Source organism: Rattus norvegicus, chromosome 5 (genome assembly GCF_021556685.1).
Source record: "Rattus norvegicus strain SHRSP/BbbUtx chromosome 5, alternate assembly SHRSP_T2T, whole genome shotgun sequence".
NCBI lineage: Eukaryota > Metazoa > Chordata > Mammalia > Rodentia > Muridae > Rattus > Rattus norvegicus.
Genome location: NC_141538.1, coordinates 40,418,018 through 40,440,940, shown reverse-complemented (window position 1 = coordinate 40,440,940; position 22,923 = coordinate 40,418,018). Strand labels below are relative to the sequence as shown.

The 22,923-nt window shown below is 46.5% G+C and overlaps 1 protein-coding gene across 5 annotated transcripts in view; it reads left to right on the top strand.

Annotated features, from left to right (window-relative positions):
- Positions 1-19,852, top strand: part of Prdm13 (PR/SET domain 13) — a 46,002-nt gene extending 26,150 nt beyond the window's left edge. For 4 of the 5 annotated variants that reach the window (XM_087551205.1, XM_087551203.1, XM_087551204.1 and 1 more), the window contains 3 exons: positions 9,607-9,738; positions 10,033-10,153; positions 13,506-15,973. In XM_087551205.1, coding sequence (XP_087407331.1) covers positions 9,613-9,738; positions 10,033-10,153; positions 13,506-15,229 — 1,971 coding nt within the window. In that variant the 5' untranslated portion in view covers positions 9,607-9,612 and the 3' untranslated portion in view covers positions 15,230-15,973. 5 annotated transcript variants of the gene reach the window in all.
- Positions 19,853-22,923: the final 3,071 nt, after the last annotated feature.

Here is a 22,923-nt window from a genome sequence, read left to right as displayed (position 1 = left end):
TGATATTTGGAGATGAGGCTTTTCATACATATTTAAGATTAGGTGAGGCCCTACCAGAGGAGAAAGGTAAGCTCTAAACCAGCTACAAACCCTTTGATCTACACTAGAGACCTGCCTGTAAGATATGCCAGTGCAATAATAGCACAGAAGTTATGGCTGTAATCAACCAATATATGTTTGGATTTAAGGTTTAAGGCCCACTCCATGAGATGGAACCCAGGCCCAACACTGCTTAGGTGGTCCAAACCGTGAGACTAGATAGGCTAGGGACTAGGAGAAAACCAAACATTACTGTTCTACTAAAGGAATATAGCAATAAAAATGACTCCTAACAAAATTCTGCTATACTCATAGGTGCTATTCCTCAGTCACCATTTGAGAAGCTACCTTCTGTGGTAGATGGGAACACATACACACAAAGAGAAACCCACAACTGAACAGTGTGCAGAGAGGGAGAGACCTTGGAATGCTCATTATTAAATGGGATGTCTCTATCAAATCCACTCAAAGCTCAGGGATCTAAGTAGAAGAAGTGGTAGGATTATAAGAACCACAGGGGATGGATGTCTCCTATGAAACAGTGTCTTCCCAATACAGCAAGGCTGATATATACATAAACTCAGGGAGGCTATGGCAGCATACACAAGACCTGTGCAGGTTCAAGTCAGCCCTGAGAAAGGGAAATGACAAAAACCCCCATTCCTAATCCAGATGCCATCACAAAAGAAACCAATCACAAACGAACAACTACTTGTCTCCACTGGAGTCTCCTTGGCTGTATAAACCACACTTAAGGGCAGGTCCCATGCCCAGCAGTAGATGCTCCACCAAAACCAAACCTGATAGTGATTTTGGATGCTTTTTTTCTTTTTTTTTTCCATAATGCTTTCAATGGACTTTATTTTCCTTTACAGATTTTTTTGCTTATATATTATAACTTCTGATTTTATGTCTTCATGGGATTTTCAATACAAATAATTGGGTGAGGTCATGAGTGTAGGATCCTCACAATACAATTGCTAACTTTGCAAGAAGGAAAGAGACCCAGAGACCCAGGCTGACAAGCTTGTTTTGTTTCACAAGGTGATGTCCTGAACTTCTTTGAGATTCTGCAGAGCCCTCACATTATGCCAGATACAGTGAACTGGAACTTAGAGCCCTGAACTTCATTGCTTTCAGATTTTGAACCCCAAAGAATCAATCTCTCTCTCTCTCTCTCTCTCTCTCTCTCTCTCTCTCTCTCTCCCTCTCCCTCTCCCTCTCCCTCTCCCTCTCTCTCTTCTCTCTCTCTCTCCCTCTCCCTCTCCCTCTCCCTCTCTCTTCTCTCTCTCTCTTCTCTCTCTCTTCTCTCTCTCTCTCTCTCTCTCTCTCTCCCTCTCCCTCTCCCTCTCCCTCTCCCTCTCTCTCTCTTCTCTCTCTCTCTCCCTCTCCCTCTCTCTTCTCTCTCTCTCTCTCTCTCTCTCTCTCTCTCTCTCTCTCTCTCTCTCTCCCTCTCTCCCTCTCATAAAGATGCCACTCTTAAGTAGTCTGCTACAGCAACAGAAAGTGGACTAAAAGAAACTCTAAGAATATGATGCTAAAATGATATGTGATCATAAAAGAGCACATATTGTATAAGTGCATATACGTGAAACGCATACCGTTAGTGATAGAAAATACTAGATTGCTGCCTAGAGTAAGTTTTCTTGGAATTTGAAGTAAAAAGAAAAACTTTCTAAAAACAGGTAGTTGCAATGGTTGCACAAGCCTGTGGACATACTAAAAATCTTCATCTCAGTGGGTCAATTTATGATGTGGGAACTATATTTTAGGGGGTAGAAGTTTAGCTCTTTAGTAGAGCACATGTGACTCCCAAGGCTTGATTTCCAGTTTGCCCCCAATCATTGTATCTGCATAAAGCTATTTAGAAAGAAAAACACGTTTCTGTGTATTTGCCTAAAGTTGATTTTTGTGATCTCATTTAAGTTTTAAGTCATGATTCCATCTACCTGAAAGATAACCCCGATGGGATCCACTACTCGGTAATGAATACATAACATTCAAGCACACCTTCAGGAACTAAGATGCCGCTTGCTTCTGGCTCTCAGGACGAGCATAGACAGCACAAGGAATGGAGCAGTGTGTGAGGCAAGCATGGGAGCAGCAGGGTACCGGTGCTAGATCCTAGCGGTGAGCTTGTTAATTGCTACTTGGGGATGGTGCTTACACAGCTGAGTTGGGCTGTCAGCAGTGGCCTGGCTGGAGGTTTCTGTTGCTCTGCTATCTCTATTGTAATGAGCATTATGAACTTCCATAATTCATAGTCTGCCTCAGCTCCTAGAAATATGTCTGTACAGCCAGCTTCCTCCCACTATGTACCACCTTCCCAAGAAGTTAGACAAAAACGGGTGATAAGTAGGAAGAACATGATCAAAGTGAGCCCTGAGGAATATATAAAAGTTCCACCATGAAATCCATTACTCGGTACAATTAAATTATGACAATTAAAAGATGTAAAAGGGGCTTGGGAGATGCCATGAGCCTGACAACCTGACTTTGGTCCTGGGAAGCCATGTTAGGAGGAGTGAAATATAATAACATTTTAAAGGAATAAGGAGTCACATCCACAACAATAAACAAAACAGAAAACCTGATTTCAAAAAGACCCACTTTCTACAGGATACAAACTTGTGTTCTGGAATCATGAGGTGGACGATTCTGGGGAGAAAGGAAGGTTTTTAGTTCTGCTGAGGATCCTAAAAGGGAAAATGTCCACTCACTCCTGTGAGTAGTAGCACAGCTTCCTACTACAGTCACTTCAGGGCTCGGGGATCCTGGATTTTGTGTGGTTAATGAGGTCCCTGGAATGGGGTCGAATGGGAATTTTGAATAGGATTTTATCACAGAAGCGATTGGTTACTGTTTTCTCTACAGCCTCACCTACCCTTGCCTTTTCTTGCACCCAAAAGGATGTGGTGAGAAGCCTTTTATTCTGTGCTCTGACACCTTGTCAGAGCCCTCAGTGTCTCGTCTCAGAGTCCTCTAAAAAACAAAAACAAAAACAAACAAACAAGCAACAACAACAAACAAAAAGCAGGGCTTCCAGGTGGAGTCAAACTACCCAGAAAAAAAAAAAAAAAAAGAAAGAAAGAAAATCTTGATAGCTCTGGAAAGTTTCACTCTTTTTAATGTTTACCTTATCTTTTAGGCTTCTCTGTTCCTCAGAGGCTGCCATTCCTCTCTGTTTAGAAAACTATCTCAGCTTCTGTTCCATGCCAGTTCCCAGCTTTTCAAAGGTTCTGTCACCGCAGCCCCAAGCCTCAGTGGGCAATTCTGGATTGAGATTTCCAGGTAGAGGATTTATTCAAAACTATGATTTGTATGCACATGGCCACTCACTGTGCATACATATGTTTAACATGCTCATCGGGAAACTTTTCCAGGATAATTTCATCACGGCCCTTTCAACACACAAAAGTTATTTTTGTTTCCTATGTGACTCCTTGCTCTCGGTTTCACGTATCGACCTGTGCATTTTTCTCTTAAGAGAGGCGATGTGCCTTGGGGTGCAGAAATGGCAGTAGAGATAAAAAAGAAAGGCAGGTTCTTCAGTGGAAAGAAAAAAGGAAGGGGGCGTTTGGGAGCCTCAACAACATCTTTATTTCGCCTTTTAACTCAGTCTTTCAGAGTTCGGATCCGCTCCCCCCACCACCCCCACCCCGCGCTCAATTATCTGAAGCGTCTTTTCTGGGAAGCCACCACCTTCACTAGCTGAACTGCAGCCCCATCCAGAGCTATTAGCCTGGCTCTCTGCCTTTCTTTCCTCAGTTTCTCCCCGCAATCTTTATAAATCTCCCTTGGAGGAGGAGCGTCCGAGCGGGTGGAAGTCTGAAGACAATGCAACCTGAGAATTTCTGTCAGTCTCTGCATATGCTCCTAAGTGCTTTAATCCCAATTAGGGGCGGCTGACACACGGTCCTATTCATTCCCATCAGCTCTTGAATACATTTGCCTAGAAATGAACTTCACAAATAGAGGCGCTCCTAAATGTGCCCAATAGCAAGGAAAATCGAATTGAGCGCGGGCTCCTCGGGCAGAGGCCGGCAGAGAAGCGTGAATGTGGAGGTGCCCCAAGACATTGCAATTCAGCAGCACGCTCGCTGACTTTTCTTTGCACCATGTCAACCGAAAGAACCAAGAAATAAGTTGGGGAACTCCGGTTAAAAGGCAACTCGAGAGGGACTCTGAATACTTTTATTGAGTCGTTTCCAATGCTAGACTTAAAAAAAAAAAAAAAAGACCAAAGCAAACCAACAAAACAAAAACAAAACAAAAGGCACCACAAAACCCACCAGCGGCGTCCGGGCTGCGTCCTTGGCTACAAGTTTGAAGACTCTCGGCCGCCGCGCACCCACCGTCCACGCAATTAAGGGGGAAAAGGCCCCGGCGCGGGCGCGTCATCTGGTGGCGTTCCCAGAGCCCGGTCTCAGCCTTTCTATTCAGAGCCGGCCTTAATGTCCCACCCGCGCCTCGGGGGCAGAGCAGCTGGTCCGCTCTGACCTGGCCGCCGCCGACACCCGCAGGGGGCGCTTCCTGGGCTAGCGCCGGCCCGGAGGCGGCCGCCGAACCCGGCCTCCAGTCCGCGGCCTCCTGGCCTCTCCATCTCGGGTGGGGACTGGGCGGCGCCAGAGAGGCGACCTGGCCGTTCTTCGATGTCTCCCGGACCTACTCGGGGTAGCCGGCTCGGCTTTGCCAGGAGACCCGGAGGACCGAGGCCTTGGCCCGGCTCAGACTGGTCGCCCCAAGGGGCGCGCGCGGAGACTGAGCGCCGCGCTGGGTCCGGAAGGCCTAGGCTGGCTCGTTCCTCCCGGGCGGAGCCCCGCAGGTCGCGCGCGCCGCCACCGGAGCGGGACGCGCCCGGGGCTGGGCGGGGGCTGCAGGCTGGGCCGAGGCTCCGAGGGCGGCGTGGGCCCCGGCCCCCGCCGCTCGCCTTCCCCGACCGCGGCTGCTCTCTGAGCTGGAGCTTCTCAGGGCAACCTGTTACCGCCGCGGGAGCCAAGTGCGGTCCGCGCTGGGCAGGCTACGGGCCCGCCCCAAACCACGCTCTCCTTGCACCTCCCGTGTAGGAGGGATTTCGCTTTAACAGGGCCTCTAGACGCCCATTTTAAGTCGATAAAAAAGCCGAGTGGAATGTTTTGATTGAGTCTCAACATTGTCTTTGAATAAGGCTGAGACCATGTAATTAATGTGTCTTTTTAATAAGGGACAATACGGCCGTTCAAGCTATTTAATTTCATTTAATTTTCCATCCCATTTGCTGCACAGCCCGCTTTTACTTTTAACACCCAGCCTTTCACGGCCCATCTTGCTCCACTGGGCACATTAGATTGGTTTCACCCTTGCTTTTTAGGGGAGGAAAAATAAAAGAAAATGTGTTCCTTTTCTCCTTTGTGGACAATTTATTTCACTTGGGGAACTGCAACTCTGAGCCACAGGACAGAATAAAACTCGGCGAGCTGGTGTGAATGCCTCTGGCGCAGTCTCTTTCTTCTCGCGGAGCTGGGAACCAGTCACAATTGGCTATATTAATAAATAACTTTCCTCACAGTCGGCCTTTACATGGTCCTATTGATAAAATTGTTCGCGTGTCGTTCACGCTTTTTCACTGGTTAAGAAGGGTTAGGGAGGTGCCCAGAACCCAGGCACTGTGCTCTCCCCTTTCTCGCTCTCAGTGCGGGATAGTTAAACTAGGTGTCATCCGGAGTTGCCAGGCCAGAGGTTAGAGGGACATGTTCATGGCTTAAATTTATTGCCCTGGACTCATCGGAAAGGCTTCCTCAACCCCCGCTCCTACTCCCCTCCCCGGGTTTTGCCATTCATAGGCCCGGGATCAAAGGCTGTCTTCTATCTGTGGAGGATAGCCTTCTTCACCCTCAGAGAAGCAGTTGGAAGGTTAAGCGTGAAACTTAAAGGTTGTTCTCTTAGAAACTAGTTTCGGGCAAGGCCCTGTGTAGTCACAAAGGCACGGTTATTCAAGGCCCACCAAGAAGTTCTCTCCTGTCCTTCGCAGGTATACCTACATGGAGCGGACACTGGGTCTCTCTTCTTCAAGTCCCAGCATGGTCTTGTCTTGATTTGTTTAGACTTAAGACCTATGACCTGGCCTGCCTTTCCCATTGCTGTAAACAACGAATCTTGTGACTTTCATAATGCCACTGCTATGTACTTGCACTTCCCAACAAATTGGGGTGGATAGTAGAAAGGGAGGCAAGGGACTGTTTGCATCCACCAGTCGCACTTTACAGATCTGGAAACCGAGGCTCCAGGTAATTGATGAAAGCTGTCTTGGGTCTTGAGTTCATTTTTTCTGGTCCGGCCTATGGATGTGAGCACAGGTTACCAACAGAGAGCAGCTTCATAAGCTACTTTAAGGGCCCTCTTCGAACCTGTGGCAGAGATGTTACTTTGCTTCTCGACATCCATTAGCCAGAGCCACTCCAGATTCTAGCCGGATAACTGCATCTTCTTGGTCAAGGCCACAGGGAGGAAGCAGTGAGCGACATTCTACATTGTGTGAGCACGGATCAGGTGCGGGGTGGGAACAAGGTGGGAGTGAGGACACAGCAGCCCTGGAGCATCTGCAGGAGTTTCTTGGTGGTTCCAGTAATGGCAGGGTGGGATTTGGGGAAAAGTGACCAAGGTTGACCTAAACACACTCTGTGGCACTCCTTTCCCCGTTGAGAGACTGAGATGTTTTTGATGGTGGTGATTTGCTTTAAAAATAAGTAAAAATCCATCCTTTTTTGGTCTGGAGAAGTTAGTGTCAGGACTTTCTCCCCGTTTTCAACTTAAAAGCAAAACAAGGTTAGAATTGATGGGTTGCCGGTGGGAAGACTTGATTAATAACCCCGCAGGAGAACTTCCCCGTCTTCAACAACGCTGCAGCTCCATCCACAGAGCAGATCTCCTACGAAGCTCTTGGCTTTGTGGCCCCTTCCTACCCTTAGAGAAAGTGTGGACCCTGGGTGCTGCAGGGAGATGCGATGCTCAGCCGGCTTTCACCCTCGCAAACAGGTCCGGCGGTTTCATATTTGGGAGCAGATGGGGTCTAGGAAAGAACTAAAGTGGTTCTAAACTGTGGACTGGCCTGAACCCAATCCCTGAAATGGTACTATGGTCGTTATTTAAAAAGTGTAGGTATTTTCTGGTGTTTTCCCATCAAGTACCTGCCTAATTTCTGTATGGCACACGCCAGAAATCAATAGAAGTTAACAAGTCCTCCAAACAGTCCCCGTCCCTTTGTTTAATCTCCTTTACAATAAAGCCAAGGGGAGAGAATTAAGAATCTTTGAAGTAGACCAAGGCTCAAAGGAATCAGCCAAGTAGACTTAAAGTAGTCACTTATTTCCCAAAACTGGTTTGTCGGTGAACAATAAAAGGAAGTAAAATTTATGGAGAAATTATACAGTGGATTTGTCACTTAAAATATCGTAACTGTCTCAGGGACAATACCCCATGCTGAGGATTAATGGTCCCGCCGGACCTTTGATTCACCAGCGCCTTTTCTTCGCCCTTGACAAATTGGATTTTTAGGAATGGGAAGGTCGCCTGGACCATTGTGTGCTAGCCATTCAGAGGCCTCGATTATGCAGGGGGCTGAGGGAACCACTCCATGTGACCCTCTCGGGTGGGACTCTGCAGCTGCTTCACAGTGCAACTCTCTCACCAAACTCCGCGCCCTTGCGTTCGCGGTGCCAAAAGGCGCCCGCCCGGATTGAAAAGGCGCAGTGCATGCCCGCCCGCGTCACTCAGCGGACAGAAGACGCACGTCGGGCTGCGGATTCCTCCTCGCAGGCGGCTGCTCCTGGTTCTGTCACTTGCGCCCCGTGGAGGACCCCGTGAGCCCCAGCGTCTGCCTGGCGGCGGTGGCAACAATGCACGGAACTTCCCGCACTTCGGCCACCAGCGTGAACGCTGACTGCTGCATCCCGGCTGGCTTGCGCCTTGGGCCGGTGCCTGGCACCTTCAAGCTGGGCAAGTACCTGTCAGATCGCAGGGAACCAGGGCCGAAGAAAAAGGTACTAGGCCATTCTGGATCCCCGTCCCTTGCCTCTCATCTTCTATTGCCTTGATCCAGAAAAGGGGTAGAGAGGAGCAGGGGAAAAAGCGATACCTGCTAAATCTGCGGGACAGAATTATCCGATTATCCTTAGCATGTCTGGTAATAGCATGGACTTGCAGCAGGCTGAAGAGAGGGCAGAGCTGAGCTGGAAAAGACCTTAGTGTCTTAGAGTCTGTAGGTACCGGGGCCTCTGGGAACCACTAGTTTCCCCAGCGCTCGGGTGTCCTCAGCAAGGTGACAGAGTCTCCTAACTCCCACCTCGGTCCTTGCCTTCCTTGCAGACATACCCTTTTCGCTGGAGTCATTGGGTGGGGAGTACTTTTCTCCCCTTCTGTTTACTAATATAAGGGTTATGTGTTTGTTTTAAACAATTTAATTCCATTTAACCAAAGAGATAGTCCTTGGGAGACTTAGTTCTTGGAATATATCCCCAACCCCAACCCCAACCCCAACCTCTTTTGCTTGTAGGTTTGGGTAGGAAACAGAGGGAATGAGCCAAGTGATTAATTTTGATGCCTGTTGAGGAGTAGGGGAGCCCACCCTCGAGGGGACACCCAGTTAAACCTTGCTCTTAAGAGTACAGATCCCAGCCGAGAGGTGCCAGGTACAGCTCTCTTACTTTGACCCCCCCAACCGCAACACACACCGTTGTGATCCCTACCAGAGAGGGAAAGTAAAGACTCTTGACCACAGAGGGTGGGGGGCGCCTTAGTAGCCAAGGACTGGCAGACAGCAACCAGGGAATGAAGTGGCAAGCTTGTTTAAAAAAGGAAAGACCTTGGGTTTTAATAACCTCTTAGAGCTTTCTTGTAAGAAGTATCTTTGGGCTGCCACCTTTCTGCTGGTGCTAGAAAGTCCCTTGTCTCTAATCCCATGCTACACCGGGTTTTGAAGCTCACCCCGCCTCTCTCTTTAAACGCAATTTAATTGCTTTTAAATGGCTTGCTAGCTGCAGGCAAAATTTCTCCGTGCTCGCTTTGTTCTGAGCATTTCACTGCTGAGTCCACTTGCGCCTAGTGTGGTACTGGAGAATTGGGAAGCTGAGAAACGGGGTAAGAGTACTGCACCAGGCTTCAGGACTCACTTGAACTTAGAAACCACTTCTATTTCCTTGTTAAGGATCCCAGAACCTCACTTAGGGAGGAGGTGGTGAGTTTTGCAATAAGATGAATCCCGGAGCATCTGAGAGGATGCCTTTTTCAGCTGGTGTTTTCCAAAGTGTGTGTGTGTGTGTGTGTGTGTGTGTGTGTGTGTGTGTGTCTGTGTGTCTGTGTGTGTCTGTGTCTGTGTGTGGTGGTGGTGGTGATACTGTCTACTACCCAGAGTCCTTTATTTTTCCACCCTTTAAGCTGGGGCCTTGAGGAATCATTCTCCCAGCAGCTCATGGAGATTGGGTCAGAGAACACAATCACTTTCCTCAGTTCTGTGAGCTGCAAGGTAAACTTTCCTCTGGGTTGTGAGCCTGGCTGTAGCAGGTTGGGTAATGACCACTGCTTGTGTTGCAGGTGCGCATGGTGAGAGGGGAGCTGGTGGACGAGTCAGGGGGCTCTCCCCTGGAGTGGATAGGGTTAATCCGGGCAGCCAGGAATCCCCAGGAACAGACTCTGGAAGCTATTGCAGACCTACCAGGAGGACAGGTACTGTGAGAGCCCCTTGTTGTTCCAGTTCCATTTACAAACTAATCAAGGCAGCCAAGTACTTCATGAGCAAAGAACTTTGAAAGGCAAGAACTCTCTCTTCAAACATCCTAATGACCCTGTAAGAGAGATACGTTTGTTTTCTCACTTCAAAGATGAAGGATGAGATTCCAAGCTATCCAGAAGCTTCTCCAGGACCACAAAGCCGGCCTTTGAATCTTAATTTCCAACCATCCAGGAAATAACACAGAACCTTATTTTTTTTAATTTTTTTTTTTTTTTTTTGTATTCTAGATCTTCTATCGGGCATTGCGAGATGTCCAGCCAGGCGAAGAGCTAACTGTGTGGTATTCTAACTCCTTGGCTCAGTGGTTTGACATCCCTACAACTGCGACTCCGACTCATGATGAGAAAGGTACAGCCTCTGAGAAGGTCGCCCCAACACTGAGGGTGAGCAGAGTAGAGTCCACCTGTTCTCCCGGGTTGGGGAAGGTGATCACAGATCTGAAGAATTCTGTTCAGCTCTGTGGAAACCGAGTTCATGCCCTTGACAAGGGAGAGAGGGAACTGCTAACCTAAAACCACAAGCCAATGGTAATAAAGGTGAGTAATAATCTGGTCCCCAAGGACAGAGGAACACTCCTTATGAACTTCATGGGTCCTTCCTTCTGTATTTCATTCCGAACAACAAGTATTTACTCAGGGAAGAAACAATAAAGAAGACTTGATATGCTACAACGATGACATCTTGAATTCTAGAGACCAAAGCTTAAGCCCAGAATGCTTTTTAAAAGGCACAAGGGTGCTCTTTCTCTGTAAGGCTTACAGGAGAGCAGTATATTTGATGGCATTTAGAAGTATTGTGGTGCTTATAGCTGGTCCCTTGGCAGGTACTAATGTCCATACCTAAAATGGAGTTTATTCATTTCCCTACTAAGTTTACTTAAGCAGACTCTGGGATACCTCCCAGTTTCTTCTCAGACTTATTTGATTCCTTTCAAACCAAGAGCCAATCCATGCAAATTAAGGTGCAGCAAATAAAGAGAAAAAACATTTTCAAACCCTCCACCCCAGCACTGAAGGACACTTCCTTCGGGAAGAAGGCTGGGAAGTGCTAAAAAGAGTTAAGTTCTTGAAACTCAGTTCTCATCCTTCACAAGGCATTCCCCTGGCCCTCATCCCTAACCCCTTGACAATTGTTTTAGCTTGTTCACAATTTCTCTAAAGAAGCTATTTATAGACAACAAAAAATGTTCCTAAGTATTTTTAATACACTCTCCTCCGGAACTGCCGCACCACTGTACCCATTTAGAAACAGGTATATATATACATATATACATATATATATATCTCGATAAAAGTGTGATAATTAGCATGCCATTCATGAGTGGAACACATTATTCAGAGCAATGAGTCATTTCGCTTCAAAGTGTCACTGTCTTCTGTAAATCAGTTCTATTTGTTTTAAAATAGATTGGTATGTCCAATATTTGTAAGAATTGTACTGACATAGTTTGTCCCTTGAAGCACATTATCAGATTCTTTTGTCAATGATAAGTACTGCCGTACAGGGGAACCCTCAGACTCGGAACTCTCCAACAAATTGTTCCAGCACAGAACACTTTTACATAGGGATGACTAAACAGAAAAGCAACATGTTTAACCATGTATTCTATTTCAGCCACCTGGTTTTATAAATGCCATAAGGCAACTGATAATATAAAAAAATCTATCATTTCCCTGTTAGGGAAGGTATAGCCTATTTTGAACCTGATATTTCTAGACTGGGCATGCCTAAAATCTTTGAACTGACACGAGGGAGAGGGGCAAAGTCATTTAGGAAGAGTGTTTGACTCACTTGTCAAGAGTTGAACCTTAGGGTCTGCAAAACCTGTTGATGAAGTTAAGTTGGAAAAGTAATGTGTGGAACAACACGTACACACACCTGCACACATCTGCACACACTTGTGTTACATTTTGAGAAGAGGAAGAAATAGGTAGGAATAGCACCTCTTTTTAACAATACTGGCTAGCGTAAGTCAGTTTTCGTTTCATAAAAAGATGAAGCTACTGTCCCTTCATTTGTAAGAACAAAGCTTGCTTGGCTTTGCATTGGCAAAGTCATTCTGGAACAAACTGAAAACTCTTCTGTAGAGCTGCTGCAAAGGGGCTTCTGAATTTCAGACACCCAAAGAAAACTCAGGGGTCACTCCTCTTTCCAAAAGCTGCTTTACACAGACATTTAACACAGGCAGCAGGGATATTGAGATGGTCTTGTCCAAGTCTTCAATAAACAATTGGGATAGACTATTATAGGTAAATCCTTTTGTCTCCCCACTTCTCCTTTGACCTCTTGTGAAATAAACTCCTCCCCTCCTTTTAGACAATTTTGCTATGTAGTCCTGGCTGGTCTGGAACTCACTATATAGATCAAGCTGGCCTAGAACTCTGAACTCACAAAGATCTGCCTGCCTTTGCTTCCCAAGTGCTAGAATTAAAGGCATGTGCCACCCTAATGGGTTCTGTAGTAATGTTTTAGAAGTGTGAGCAGAGTGCACCTAAAGAGGGAGAATGTAATGTTTCAAGTAAATCTTAAGAGACCTACAATGTACTTTGGAATTTCCTCGTGGCCCAATCAACTTTTCTTACAGACATCTTTGGTATTATCAATCAATCACTTTAAAAAGAAACTGCATTGTATGCACACTAGTATGTAGAAGTTATTTTCTAACATCCGATTAATAGCTATCTTATATACCTGTCTCTGGATTGTGTTTACAGACCATAACAAGTCAAAAACAGTTATAATGTAAGAGACACAAAGAATTGATGCTGCAAGGGCACACAAGCACAGCATTTGCGGTAGAGAATCTGCACTTTAAAAAACTGAGGACTTTTCTCATTTGTATATATTTATTAAGTGAAATATATCTTGCTCAAGTGCTTTTCTAAGCTTTTATCTGTGCTACTATCTAGGGGTTAATTAACCGCCAGGTAAAACAACCGTTAAGCCAACGCTTCACCATCCTTAAAATATCAGCAAGTAGTAGTTTTCCCCTCCAATCCAATCATATAAAGTTAAACCAGAAAATAAGGGTGCGAATAATTTTGAAGACTAGCATCATCCTTATGTGGGGATTCATTTGGTCACGCTCCAGGAAAACCTCAAGCAAGTGTTTAAGTCTGGGAGGGGGTAAAAGGGCGGAGAGAGGACACAAAAGACATTGTTATATGAAAAGGAATGATTACATATGGCCCATACATACAGGATATTGTCTCGCCTGGTAATGAGGCGCTCACGACTATTAGATTGGCCTTTGTTCAGTTTATCCAAACTCCTTGACATACGCCACCTATTCTGTAAACGCCAACAGATGGGCACAGGCACAGCACAGCCTCAACACTTGATTTAAGGCAACAGCTGCTCTCTGCTCTTCCCGGCTAGCCTTCCTGAGCAGGGCTCTTCCAAAGGAGATTTACTATGAGGGCTTGGTGGAAGTCTTCACTGGAAAGGTCCAGGTCACCTGCTTTGCTCTTTGAGTAGGCCTCTGAGGATGGAGGTGACAAGGGTTGACCATTTACACGCTTTGGGGGGTTCTTGATAGGGTTGCCGAACTTTATTCTTGGTCTTAAGACCTTCATCCCTCAACCCCCCACCCCCGTGCTTCTGCCTCGTCTCAGGTCAAACCGGGGCTGTCCCTGCTGGGCTGGTGCTTTCCTTCTGGTTCCCTTGCTTCTCACTTGTTCCTCTCCCCTTTCTTGCTCAGGGGAGGAGCGCTACATCTGCTGGTACTGCTGGAGGACCTTTCGATACCCGAACAGCCTCAAGGCACACCTGCGTTTCCACTGCGTGCTCAGCGGCGGCGGGGGCCGCGCCTTCCTGCCTCAGGAGCACGCGGCCCGGCCGGGCGCTTCCCCGGTGGCAGAAGGCCTCGGCCTCCCTCCGAAACCCACTGCCCCGGACTTGACGGCGCCCGTCCAGGCAGCCGCTCTGCGGCCTCAAGCCCAGGCCGCTCAGCTCTCCCAGGCGTGCGGGACGAGGGAGAGCATCAAGCGGGAGGCTTCCCTGGCGCCCCTGGCCTCCTCCCCGCCTCCCGGCAAGTGGGGGACGCCGAAGAAGGGCAAGGAGCAGCCGGACCGCGCTCACAGTCACTTCCTGGGGATCGTGGGCGGCTCCTCAGCCGGCAGCGCAGGCCTGCCCTTCTACCCTGGCGTGCGCTCCGCATTCAAGCCGGCCGGCCTGGCCCGGGCCGCTGCGCAGAGCGACCCCTACCGGGAAGAGGGCGGCGGCAAGGGGCCCGGGCTGGGGCTAGGCCGGCTGCTGGGCGGGGGCCGGGCGGCCGGGCGCCCGGGCAGTGGGGAGAGCCCGGCGGGCCACCACCACCATCACCACCACGCTCACCACCACCACCACCACCACCCCAAGTGCCTGCTGGCCGGGGAGCCGCCGCCCGCCGGCCTGCAGTGTCCTGGGGCCCTGCGGGCCTTCCCCCTGCTCGCCGGCCACCCGGAAGAGGCGTCGGCCTTCAAGCACGTGGAGCGGGCTCCGCCTGCCGCGGCCACGGCCGCCTCGCTGCCCGCCGCGCGCTACGCCGCTCTCCCGGCTCCCGGGCTCCCCGTGGAGCGCTGCGCGCTGCCGCCCCTCGACGCCGGCAGCCTCAAGGCGTACCCCGGGGGCGAGTGCAGCCCTCTTCCCGCCGTCATGCCGGCCTTCACGGTGTACAGCGGAGACCTGCTCTACGGCCCGCCCGCCACCTATTACCCTCTCAAGCTGCACTTGGGCGGGCTGCTCAAATACCCGGAGTCCATCTCCTATTTGAGCGGCCCCGCGGCGGCGGCGGCGGCAGCAGCGGCAGCGGCGGCGGCGGCGGCGGCGATCGGCCCGACTGAGCTGGGTTCCCTGGCCAGTATCGACCGCGAGATCGCCATGCACACGCAGCAGCTGTCCGAGATGGCAGCCGGGAAGGGTCGTACCCGCCTGGACTCCGGGACGCTGCCTCCAGCCGTAGTGGCGGCGGCAGGCCCCGGGGGTGGCGGCGGTGGCGGCGGTGGCGGGGGCGCCGCAGGCAAGGCCAAGACGGGCCACTTGTGCCTCTACTGTGGCAAGCTGTACTCGCGCAAGTACGGGCTCAAGATCCACATGCGGACGCACACGGGCTACAAGCCGCTCAAGTGCAAGGTGTGCCTGCGGCCCTTCGGCGACCCCAGCAATCTCAACAAGCACATCCGACTCCATGCGGAGGGCAATACGCCCTACCGCTGCGAGTTCTGCGGCAAGGTGCTGGTGCGCCGCCGAGACTTGGAACGTCACGTCAAGTCCCGCCACCCAGGCCAGAGCCTGATCGCCAAGGCGGGCGACGGCTCGGGCGCGGAGCCCGGCTATGCTCTGGAGCCTGGGGATCCCAAGAGCGAGGACAGTGATGTGGATGTCTGCTTCACTGACGACCAGAGCGACCCTGAGGCTGGGGGCCGTGGCGAGCACGACTCCTAATGCGCCTTCCAGGGAAGGAGCAGGGACTTGGACAGAGTAGAGTGAAGTGGTGACAAGAAGGACTTGGTTGATATTGTCCCAGTTCTGGGGATGGTGTCGGATTAGGAACAGGGAGCCGCTCTCCAGTTCTGGAGCAGAGTTTAAGGATGGGTTAAAGAAACACAGCCAATAAACAACCCATACATAGGTCTTGGGTCTCCATCAAGCAGGCCCCTAGACTCTGGCATAGTCTCTCATCCTGAAAGCATTCTGGTGTTGAGGTTCAGGATCACATCAATATAAGTATCTCAGTGCCGTCAAAGGTGATGATTTTTACTGCCACGCAATTTTAAAACGTTCTTTTCTGTGGAGGAAATCGTGCCTTTTGAAAAGATGTTCTGCGTGAATTTTATGTTAAGTATTTCACTGCATAGCAAGCAAAACAGTAGATGTGACACCCGCACACCTGTTTCCGTTTTATATCTGTTCTCCTGTCAGAGAGCACTCCTTGCCACATTGAGTGTACTGTGGTAGTGGATGTATAAATTGGTCAAGCTGCAATTATTTATGAGAGAATAGTGATAAATGTAAAATAACGCATGAATATAAGAGCACGCAATATATAAACTTAAAGATGCCCTATTTGGTAGCATCCAAATGTTTATGTTGTTTTATAATGAATGATGTACAGTGAATATAGTACTTTGCCCTTGCTTCCGTTTTGTGCAATCGTTAAGAATAATAAAGATGCAAATGAGCATTCTATTACTTGGCTACTTCAGAGGATCCTTTAAAGACACAGTTTAATTTGAAAACAACCTCTGAGGAGACTTGACAACAACATAAGTCACAGAAGATTTATATTATTTGCAGAATTAATGTTAGTCAGAGTTGTATGGAGAACAGGAAAGAACTCACTGTTTTCTAAAACTATTGTTAACCATGCTAAGTGTTTTTATGTTCACTTCAAGATACACACACACACACACACACACACACACACACTCCTTTACATATGATTGGGGAACTAGAATCAGTATTTCTTGTTTGCCATTTTGACAGATTTTTACCATGGAGATACATAAGAGGAAATTTGCTCAAGACATATCACAAGTCATACACATTAGTATTCATTCAACAAACACTAAAGGAGGGCCTATTTTATTAAAGATGCTTAAGTCCCCTCCCTCATTTGTACTTCCAACAACTTTGTGCTGTCAGTTTTGGTCCCATTTAACAGAAGAAAAAAATGTCACTTGATCACAGTGTATGGGACAATAACTAGAATAACAAAATTGTTAGCAGTGACTGCATTCACTATGTTCAAGAAGTGTGGCTGGATATACATCCCAGGAATGTTTCCCCCTCTCCTTTTAGAAGGAAGAATTAGGCTTTTAGTTAAAGGTAGTTACACTGAGGGCAGAGGTGTGCAGCAATTTTAAGAGTTGATTTAAAGAATTTGCTAGCTTACTAGAAGCTCTGGACTCTGATGACCATGTTCATCCAATCATGTCCTTTGAGTCCTGAATCCTGACTGCTTTGCAAATCCCCACTGCTATCCCTGATTGGAAACACTGCTGTGGCCACTAGGTGGTTGCCAGGAAAGCCCCCCCCACCCCCACCCCTTTCTCTTTTCTTCTTTCTCTTCCTCCTTTCTTTTTCTTTTCACTCTTTCTTTTGGCATATCACAACCAAGAACATATGGTTTCTATTAATGGTGATCTTCAAAAAGATTTCTTCTCTGAGAAGATGTGAAGATGTGTGCTGGAACATATAGGCTTTTAGTGTAAGCTGGCTAGATATTGTTTTCTAGTGTAAGAGAAAGCATAAAGGGGTGTGGGGAGACAGACACACAGACACACAGAAAGAGAGACAGAGAAAGACAAAGACAGAGAAAGACAGAGACAGAGAGGCAGAGACAACTCTAGTGGACCTAATGGTAAATGTACATTTGTTGAAGAACTACTTGCATTTTGCATTTCATTTTCAGAACCACCCTGTTGTTTATTTGACCCTGTGTTACAAATGAAGACACTGTAACAACAGAGGGTCTGACCCAGAATGTGACAATTGTAACTATCAGAGACAAAACTAAAATTCAGGTGCATCTAATGTATTTAAATTAGCCAATTTAAATTTCCTCTCCTTGAAGCAGGTAGAGGATGATCTTGATACCCAAGATTTATCATTTGCTTGCTAAACTTACATTTCCATAATTCAGTTTTTCACTACCAGTTTGGAGATCGTATTTTTGTACTTTGTAGTCTTGTCTTTTGTAACAATTGTCACTTGAAAGCAGATTCATCCTTGGGTAGAAGGTTGAAAAGATTTTTTCCTTCTGAAGTCAGATCTTGTCAGTGCTCAGGGAAAGTGAGACAGGCTCCCAGATATGAAACACAGGGAATATTATATGAACTATATTTCCTGCACCTTATTTCCCTAGTTCAGTTGTAATTGTAATTCTTGTTTAGTGGGAAAATAGACAATAAACAACCAAGATAAGAATTGTTTGGTTAAATGAAATACATGGAGAATTGAAATGATATCATAAAACAAAACCACAGCCACCTGTTTCTTCCTATTAGACTAGATTGCAACATTAAAAATAGAACAATTAAACATAGATTTACAAAGCTCTTAATTGCAGCTTGTTTGTAATTCTCTATAGGTTGACTAAGACAACCCCCCATTTGTTCATGCTCGAATTCTAACTACATAGATAATTACCGTCATTGTTTATCTCTACGTCATAGTTAAATCAGTAAAACACAGTCAGCTAAATGAGGCCCCCCCCCCACTCTGTCCCCCTGAGACAGGATTTTGCTATGTACCTTAGACTGGTCTTGAACTCGGGGAAATCCTGCCTCAGTCTCCCTTTCTTTTTACTCCCATTTACTCAACAGCTTTTACCTTGGAGATGGTAGGTCATTCTTAGAGCAAAGGCACTGAATATTTTAAAGATTTTAACAGAATATCAATCTTAAAAGAAAAGGAGGGCAGGTCATGCCTTTTAGAAGCGAAAGCCTCCAGATTGCTTGGTTTTAGTTAATTTGGATATTGAAAAGTTTTGCTAATTTAAGTACATCAGATGCACCTGGATTTTAGTTTTGTCTCTGAGTTACAATGGTCACATTCGGGGTCAGACTGTCTATTGCTACAGTGTCTTCATTTGTAACACAGGGTCAAATAAGCAACAGGGTGGTTTTGAACAATAAGAGGTGATACTAGTAAGTGGCTAAGCATTCTGCAGGGTGCACTGAAAGCCCTCACTCCTACTCTAGTAAGAATCTACTTTCATTTAAAAGACCCCACTGTAAGGAGAAGGGCTGATGCAGGGTTTTATACGCATTGGCAGCTTGCACAGGACACCAGCTTTGTTCTTCCAGCCCCTGGTGAAGTCACATCAATTTCAGTAAATAGAGGCTTTCGACACTTGGAGAAACTTCAGACCTCTTGCTCGGTTTCCATTGTAAATCCCGGAGCCAGTTCCAGAGACTCATGGCATGGAGAGAATGCTGTTTTCGTTTCCAGTTACTAAGTTTTGAAAAGCTTGCTGGACTCTGAGGGTTGAGCTTAAACAGAAGCACAGGGGAGAGGCGAATAAGTGCACACCTCCTTTCTTTAGACTCCTCTTAGTCTTAGACAAGACTTCAAGAAGTGCGGAAGGTCTGGCAGTGCTGGGGAAAGTGGCGTTACTCTAAGCTCAGTACAAATGAATGGTTAGCGCTGTGGCCGGCCGGAACTGAGCCAAACAGAGCCGGTCATTGTCGTTATTCCTAGAGCCCCCATTGGCTCATCCTTTGCATCCAGGCTGCTATTGGTGATAGACTCAAAGTGTGCTGGAGATTAGGTTGCAGCACCTGGGTCTTGGGTGGCGTCAGACTTGGGGCTTCGTGTGCTAGCGGCTGTCAACCTGAGTCCTTTAGCGACCCAGCTTCGCTTAAGTTTCAGAGAGGAGTTTCCGAATTGGGTAATGGAATGGGAATTTCACCACTTTTGGGAGCACAGCCCTGGAGCCCCAGGAGAAAATGTGCTTGAAAAGCCGCAGAGACTCGCAGCTGGACGAGGGGTCTCAGCCCAGCGTGTTCCTGGTCTGTGTCCTGCCCGGCTGCAGCAAGGATCTGCGCACCAGAGCCCTGCGCCCTTGCCATCTGCCGCCTCCCCAAAGAGAAGAAGGCAGAGGCACCCGCACTGTCGAGGTTATATGTGACCCTTGACCACCCAGGTGTGAGCAGCACAGGGAGGATTCAAAAGACTGCGCAGCCCAAGCCTGAAGGAGCGCTCGGCTAGCTCACTAGGTGACCTTCCTATAAAAGATGAAAAGAGAGCTTCTGCCATCTGCAACTATAGCTTAATTCAAGTTAGAGAAAACGTGTGACAGACTTGTTAATGCCTTCGACTTGGAAACCAACGGTCCTTCAGAAGGGACCAAGACTGGGTGGATAGCCCCTTTAAAAACTTCATTTTCAGTACAATATGTTATTTAAATTCAAGCATTTTACGTAAATAGATAAAAACTTAAAAGACAAGTTTATTGAAAAATGTAAAAGTCATATCATCAAAGGTAAAATTGGTTATTTGAGTTAAGTAAAGGCCAGCGTTTCACCTACTGTGAATAAATTTAAATGTTCGTCTAAAATGAAATATATTCGCTATCTAAATATGTCTTCCCCCTTTCCAAATTCGTACACACCTTTTCATAGTTCGTTAACACAGGACATGAATGCAAATGCACACTTCCTATTTTTAATACAGACTCGGTAATAATGTTTCTGAAGTTACCTTAAGTAGTGGGTTGTTTAAAATCCAAGGTTTTATGACAAGTTGCATCCAAACGGAAGGCACTCAAAAATAGACTAGAAAGCTGTGGGTGGAGATGACTTATGTGACAGGAGACACATTGAGAAGAGATTCAAACGCAGATGGCTTTACATAAGACAGCGAAGGTCAAAGGTTTCTTTAAATCATTTTTTAATTCACTGAAAAAGAAGCAGATAAGAATCTATATTTGACACCGAGAAGTTCACTCTTGTATTATTACCATAAGGAAAATGGAGACATGACCAGGTCAGATTCAAATTAACTTGGGGGCATGGGGGCCACAGTAAAACACATCTGTGAGCAATAAAATGCTTTCAGGTATGCTAACAGTCACTCCAATGAGAAGTGAGTCAATGTGGGCTGTCGCATTTTATAAGCTCATTTGTGATTTTGAGAAAGCAGGAGAAAGAAATGTCTCAGCAATCAAGATGATGTAGAGAGAAGAAAATACACAGGGAGCTGATAGGATGGGTTTTCTAAATTATTTAAGGCTAACGAACTGAAATCTGGTCCTAGGGTGATAGCTTTGGCATCTAGAGCTATTTGAATACATATTATTTCCCCCGTTTGGAAAGCCAATTTGTGTACTAAAGGTTTGAATTGGTGACTTGGGGCCCCATAATTTTTATGTTGGCCAATGTTTTCATACAAATGTGTGTGTGTATGAGAGAGAGAGAGAATTAGCTTTGCCTTGAAAGCATTTATTTTATTAAGTCTTTATTATTTCAGTTTATCTTTGTAATAATTTATTTCTCAAATGAGGGAAATGAATCATGTTTCACAACCAGTGACATATGGTTCCAGGATTCATTCATTTTCTGATTGAATCCACAGACTTACCCCTTTTTTTTTAATCTTTATTAACTTGAATATTTCTTATTTACATTTCGATTGTTATTCCCCTTCCCGGTTTCCGGGCCAACATCCCCCTAGCCTCTCCCCCTCCCCTTCTATAGGGGCTTCCCCTCCCCAACTCCTCCCCATTACCACCCTCCCCCCAACAATCACGTTCACTAGGGGTTCAGTCGTGGCAGGACCAAGGGCTTCCCCTTCCACTGGTGCTCTTACTAGGCTATTCATTGCTACCTATGAGGTTGGAGCCCAGGGTCAGTCCATGTATAGTCTTTGGGTAGTAGCTTAGTCCCTGGAAGCTCTGGTTGGTTGGCATTGTTGTTCATATTGGGTCTCAAGCCCCTTCAAGCTCTTCCAGTCCTTTTTCTGATTCCTTCAACAGGGGTCCTGTTCTCAGTTCAGTGGATTGCTGCTGACATTCGCCTACGTATTTGCTGTATCACAGACTTACTCTTAATATACTGCATATGGTTTCTGACTGTATGAATGTCCAATAAATATTTGAAAAAAGTATTTAACATCTTTAGCTTTCAGAGAACTGTAAATTAATCTCATTGAAGTAAGACTAACTCTTATCAATAGAACAAATGACATCAAATGGTGGTGAGATTGTGGGGGAGCCTTTCACAGTGCTGATGTGATGTAAGCTCATGCAATTATTATGGAAGTCAGTGTGAAGGTACCTTGAAAACTAAAAATAGAGCCAGCCATCATTTGAACCAGGTATAGCCCTTCTGGGTATATAACCCCTAAAAACTTTTAAGTCAACATATCAGAAATATATTTACATATCTTTGTTTATTAATCTGTTTGCATAATAACTAAGAAATGAAGCCAGCCTACATATTCATCAACAGATGATTAAAGAAAGTGTGGTACTCATACAGAATAGATTTTTTTTATTCAGTAATGAGGAAGAATTAAATCATGACAGTTGCAGGAAAATGAATATAATCAGACTCCTTTACACTGAGTGAAATAAACTAGACTCAAAGACAAAGACTGCATGATTTCTCTCACATATGGAGTATAGACTCAAAATTACATGTATATGTGGACACACATGCATGTGTGTAGTTCTTGAAAATAGACAACCAAAGAAGAGAACGAACAAGTCTTTTTTTTTTATTGGATTTTTTTTAAATCTACATTCAAAATGTTATCCCCTTTCCTGGTTTCCCATCCATAAACCCCCTATTTCATCTCTCCTCCCCCTGTTTCTATGAGGGTGTTCCCCCATCCACTCACCACCCCTTCCCACCTCTCCACCCTGACATTCCTATACACTGGGGCATCTAGTCTTGGCAGGACTAAGGACTTCTACTCCCATTGATGCCCAACAAGGACATCCTTTGCTATATATGCAGCTGGAGCCATGGTCTGTCCATGTGTACTCTTTGGATAGCGGTTTAGTCCCTGGGAGCTCTGGTTGGTTGGTATTGTTGTTCTTATGGTGTTGCAAACCCCTTCAGTTCCTTCAATCCTTTCTCTAACTCCTCCATTGGGAGGAGTTCAGTTCAATGGTTGGCTGCTAGAGTCTGCTTCTGTGTTTGTCAGGCTCTGGCAAAGCCTCTCAGGAGACAGCTATATCAGGGTCCTGTCAGCTTGCACTTCTTGGCATCAGCATTATTGTCTGGGTTTGGTGGCTGTATGTATATGGGCTGGATCCCCAGGTCTGGATGGCCTTTCCTTCAGTCTCTGCTCCAAACTTTGTCTCCATATTTCCTCCTGTAAATATTTTTGTTTCCCCTTCTAAGAAGGACTGAAGCATCCACCCTTTGGTTGTCCTTCTTCTTGAGCTTCATGTGGTTTATTGATTGTATCTTGGGTAATTTGAGCTTTTGAGCTAATATCCACTTATCAGTGAGTGCATACCATGTGTGTGTTTTTGTGTTTGGATTACCTCACTCAGGATGATATTTTCTAGTTGAAGAAACCAATCTTAAGGGGGATGGCAGGAAGAAAAAAGGGAGTAACTGAATACTCATGACATGCAAGCATGAGAGAGGATTTTTTGGGGGAGGAAAAGGGACATCTAAAGA